Source organism: Adiantum capillus-veneris, chromosome 18, assembly GCF_014529385.1.
Source record: "Adiantum capillus-veneris isolate H3 chromosome 18, ASM1452938v2, whole genome shotgun sequence".
NCBI lineage: Eukaryota > Viridiplantae > Streptophyta > Polypodiopsida > Polypodiales > Pteridaceae > Adiantum > Adiantum capillus-veneris.
In genome coordinates this window covers 143,976,916-143,982,457 of record NC_140948.1, presented here as the reverse complement: position 1 = coordinate 143,982,457, position 5,542 = coordinate 143,976,916, and the positions used below count along the sequence as shown (strand labels likewise).

The 5,542-nt window shown below is 45.1% G+C and overlaps 1 protein-coding gene across 1 annotated transcript; it reads right to left on the bottom strand.

Moving 5' to 3' along the window:
* Positions 1 to 1,692: 1,692 nt before the first annotated feature.
* LOC147436566 (uncharacterized) lies at positions 1,693 to 3,736 on the bottom strand. Its single transcript, XM_086488183.1, has one exon. The coding sequence runs from the start codon at positions 3,722 to 3,724 to the stop codon at positions 2,339 to 2,341; it is 1,386 nt and encodes a 461-aa protein (XP_086344309.1). The 5' UTR covers positions 3,725 to 3,736; the 3' UTR covers positions 1,693 to 2,338.
* Positions 3,737 to 5,542: the final 1,806 nt, after the last annotated feature.

The following is a 5,542-nucleotide window of genomic DNA, read 5'->3' as shown; positions in this document are numbered from 1 at the left end:
TTCCAATTCGGCATCTTGCATTTAGATTTTTCCGTCTGGCTTATGCTATGAGCATAAAACCTTGGAGGAATTTGTCAATTTGTCAGCGTGTTATTTCATTACATGCAAAGAGGGTGTATATAATATACACGATAACTCTCTCGCGCGCAGCAGTTATGGCTATGAGCCATCTTCCAGCAAGTTTTTCCTTCAGAAATTCCAACCAACTGGTTACAGCATGATGACCAGGTTAGATATTTTAAGTTTTGCTTGTTTTTTCATGTTTTCACATTTATTTTGGAAAATATTGTATGTTGTGCAAAGCAAAGTGCTTTGACAGTTTCACATGAAGCAAGGCTTCTAACGTGTACACCGATACAGTCCATTGAATTCAAATCAAGGGCATTGGTATACACGTTTGCGGAACTGGTAAAATACGGATATCTGCTCCCCTTTTATGTGTGGAAAAATCACGTTAGGATGTCTCCCTAGCAGTACAGGCTACTGTGCAAGGCACTTTTGTTTTGGCTCTCACGTTTGAGGCCATCACTCTTGGCGAGGTCTTACAATTTTGCATGCAAGGCATGCTAGATAGGTGGATTCAATTCTACCGCCTCATGAATTACGCTTCCGCTACCACACTAGCAACTCTGTCAAGGACAAGATAAGTGATGGAATGTTCCTCAACCCAGCCTGCTCTCTCTTTGTCTTTCCTAAATTCTTTAAGAGAATAATGCAAACGTTCTGAATGAGATTATGAAATACGTTTTGCTTGTGAGTCAACCTGAGCCAAGGTGCTCTCACTCTCAACTAGAACTTGGCCAAGACGCCATTCAAATTAGTCTTCATCGATTCATCGATTGGACACTAATTGCCATAAGGGCTATGAGCCACATAGGCTGGCTACGAGCCCTTGTCAGATCTAGGATAAGACCCAACTGTTGGTATTCCTTGGGTGATTGTTCTCCAGCTTGGACAGATCTACCCAGTGGACTCCCCATCGATGTTAATGGCCCAACAAGAGTATTGCCATTACATATGTTTTTGGGTATTTTGTAAGCACTACATGTTTTAGCGCAAAGATTGAGTTAAGTTTTTTATAAACTTACATTCACATAGGCTGATCTATAACACGACATTTAGATGCAGCACGCATTTTACACAGCACGGCTGTCCATACGAGCTTGGAGTCCCGCTCACCATGGATCTCTCATTTTCTCTATGACACTAGGCGTGCATATAGGAGCAGAGTTTTATGGTATGGACACATATGTAATTACTAAATCACACAATACGTGTTGATGTTCATTTTTTGGACATCTTCACACTTTGTTTTTCAAGCAAACTTTCTTCCATGGGATAGTCAAAATGTTCTTTCCAAACTGTCATCACGGGGGTTGGTTTGGCAAGATATACCCAGGGGTTTGGATTGCCAAGGCAACACCCATGGTCACAAGTTCACTTTCTTTATCTTCACTAATCTCTAATGTTAGTGATTAGCAGGTCGAAGAAATTTATATATGGTACACTTACAGGTTGAGGGTTGTACTTGACTTCCGGGTAAGTATCAGGTAATTTCCACCTCATCGTAAGTACATGTTTTTTGGATTTATTTTCCTTTCCAATTAAGTTTGTTTGCGTTATGTAACCAGGATGTTTGAGCTAGAAGGCTTTCATCTAGCTTGCTCTTTAGCCAAGTGACAAGGTTATAGCATTTTGAGAAAATCTTGTTATCTTCTCCCTTCCCTGTTCATCAAGATACCGTAATGGGTTTGAGTCTTGTTGCAACAATTACAGACCTACATGGTACGGTTCTCTTTGGCACATGTTGTCATATGGGACACAACATGGTTTAGGAACTCAAGAAGTTCGATTTAGCCAGTGTGGAGCAATGATAATGAGGGTCCCTCTCAGTCACGTCGTAGAGTGTTTGTAGTTACCTCCACACACAAGTAAAATCTCGTACTTGATGGATGTCGTTTTTCCTGACATCTTTATTTGAGACATATTCCACATGTGGAGAACATGAGTCTCGGGGACTGACACTGGCACCTAATTCCTCATGATGTGTCGCGACGAAGTCCCTACGTTCTGGTCGCATCCGCGTATTCGACCATTTGAAGCACACCGTATCAGGAACAATTTCAGTGGCCAAAAATTGTCCGGTACTAAGTACAAACTTGTTACGATTACAAGTGTTGTGAAACCACCTTACCGGAGGGTCGTTTCTCCAAATAGCCAAGTATGCTAAGTTACTGAGAATGTCTCATGGTTGGTACCTAGGTGTGACTGAGCTTTCACATTCTGATGATCCAACTCTTGTTGCACGGCTTTCATGTACGTACCGTGGAAAGTCTCGTCATGGAATTGCGATTCGGATTTGTTTGTTTCTGTTTGAGATATTCACAATGGTTCTCATGTGCTTCACCACAAGTTGCTGCGGTAGGCTCCCCCACGCAACGACTTGGACTCCCACAAGAGAGGCAAAAACTGCTACTGCTATGTCCCGAGTCACCCAACCGCCTTCTGTGGTATCAATGTTCCTGCCCAGCAACTTCATCTTGGCAAATTGGATGGTCGCTTCCAGCTTGTTAGTTTCTTCCACTGAATCATAGTATGCAGCCCAGAGTGGCCTCCCATATCGTATCACATCTTTTGCAGCCGTGCTTATTTCAGCCTCACTGCCGCTATCAGTTGCAGGCGTAGCAAAAATGTCACTCTTCCCGATCAAATATAAGGGATGGTACACATGATAAGGGTTAGCCAGTCTCACACGCGCACTTGCATCATCTTCTGCTGCTGCTGCTTGGTCTGCAACCTTCCTGTCAGTGCCAAGCACAACGGTGAAAAAGCTCTTACCCTGTGGAATACTTCTAAGGGACCTCCTGAATGTGACAATATTATCACCCAATTCCCCAGCCTCATCTATGCACAAAAGAAGCTTCACTTTGCACTGATCTATTTCTTCCTTGAAGCATAGCTCAAACTGTGCTTCCGCTTTGGATCGTTCCAAGTTATCGTATTGTGTGATTGTCGGCAGCTTCTGGTTATACACATTTAGAACTTCTTGCTGGATCCCATCATCTTTTTCCTGTGCCTGAATCCACTGCTCGCATGTCATGTTGCGAGCATGCTTATTGAGGACTGCAATGACGCTAGCAACAAGTGCCACAAAGGTTGCCCCACTGGGTTTCGGGCTCTGCATAATGTCGGCTAGCTTCCCAGTTCGCCTTGGGAACCCAGTCTGCTTCTCTGCCATACATGATAAATAGAATACATAGAATCCCTTGCGCCAGAGCTGGCACATCAGCCGAGACTTGCCCCATCCACTGCTTTGCACCAAAGCAACAAGCGGCGAGTACCACTCATGCTTGTTCCAATTTGATGCATAAGACTCCAGCTGCTTTGCAACCAAGGCAAGCACTGGTTCTGAGACAACATACTCGATCTGCCAGGCGCATGCTGCAGCTTTCATGTCCACATCCCACATGGCCTGATGCACATCCTCACGCACATCCACGGGCACAAGCCTGACAGATTTAGTACGACGAATAACATCCCCACAGGTTTTGGCCTCGAGCAGAATACGAAGAATAGCATCAAGATCGTCTTTCGACATTGCTGTGTCAAATAAGGCATCAACGCAGACACCCCTCTTTCGACATTCCTCTTTCGCATCCATCAAGGAAGAAGGGCCCAAGGAGAACCCATCAGATTCCTTCCACCCAGGCAAAAGAGTCGCCATGCTTACCAATGCCGAAGAAGAAGATTTCTACCAGAGAGGAATTTCTAACAGAGAGTTCCACATTTAATTTTTTACAAGCGCTCTTCGTTGCTGCATGAAATGGAGTCAATGATACTCCTAGGTCGTGGTTTACCTGATGATGACATGGGGAATAGTGACACAACCTGCAGACAAACACTTATGATTAGACATTGCACATCCATGTTCTTAGCTTATAGAGCAAGATTCTTGATGGTACACAACGACGAAGGATGCCACTTACTGCTATACTCTTCCACCTGCTTGTTGGCTTAATGGGGAAGATAATGTTGCAAATCTTGAGAGGGAAGTAGATCCTCTCTAGAGAGAACAACGAAGAAGGAGCAGAAAACCTGTTGAGTAAAGAAAGAGGGATGATCTAGCAGAAGGATATGTTGCAGATCTTCAACTTTATGTAGATGTTAGGACACGGCAAGGCCGGACTAAACAAGGGCAAGGCCGGGCTAAGCAGTGTGGAAAGGGAGTCCAACTAGGGCAAAGGGCCAGGGGCCATGCTATATAGTGGGTGGTTGGGTGGTGGACTCCTGAGTTCTAGTTCCCCTTGTCTAACATTGGTATCAAGAGCTTGGTTCTTTTTTGGGAAAAGACACGGCCGTGGAAGAGGGGAGCCACACAAACTTGCATGCTTTTTTGCATGTCGGAGTCAAGGCACCGTGGAGCACACCTCCTGTGAGGAGGACGACAGGCCAAAAACCGTGGGCAACTACCCTTGCAAGGAGAAGTTGCCGAGGTGGGACATGCACCAAACACAGCCCTTGCGGGCTCTACGGCATCGCGCCAGCGGGGGAAGAGTTTCCCGTGCCTGTAGTAGCAGGCGGAGACAAGCAACACACGAGGCGGGGGGAGCTTGGCTCGACCCCTCGCGCTGTCTGCAAGGGGCCATAGCCGGTGAGCTTGTTTCTTTACACACTCGACGGGCGCCCAACCCCTTGGGGGTTAGTAGCCAAAGTTTTTTTTCAAATACAAGGGACGGTACCAACAGTGGGGTACCCCCCCTCCCTTGTGTGCAGATTCGGCAAGGCTCAGCAAGGCTCACCATATCAACACAACCGACAAGTACTTCGACATACATATTTTCTCCGTATTATCGGCAGAAACTCAGAAATTTACTAAAAGCATCTCGAGGGGAGTTCAAAGTGACATTATATTTCAGAATCAATTAACGATTGCACGCTTAATTGATTTGGCTACAAGGGATTAAGGAATTCCCTATACGGCGGACATTTCGGAGCGATTTCCACCTGGATACTATCGACTTTGATGGAATTAGCTAATTACGCTTTGCAAGTGCTCTCAATCTCAGGTATTTTTCTGAATATTCCTTGCACCTCACTGTGTTGCCATGGATTCAGATATCAATATGACTTTTGATTTTGAGCAAAGTACGCATGATCCTGTCCATAATGGTCCGTGGCCGTATCCTCTCAACGAGAGTACCCGCGACGCTATGGCAGGTGATGACACTTTTGAATTGCTCGACATTCAAAAATTTCGTGCACTTCAAACACGCATGTCAGTCATGGATGAAAATTTAAAAGCTTTAAATGAAAATGTCACTAAACTATCCACATTAGTGATTCAATTAATGCAACAGCATTCCAAGGGTCCTGCTGACACGCACATGCATGAGCACGTTGCTACACAAGGGCAAGGCCCTTCTAATCTAGGGCCAGGCCCAACTGCTGATACTTTGCACACTCTCACTGCAAAAGAGGTGGATGAGTTGTTGAAAAACACCAAACCATCGATTTTTAAGGGAGAAGATCGAGACCGCAATAA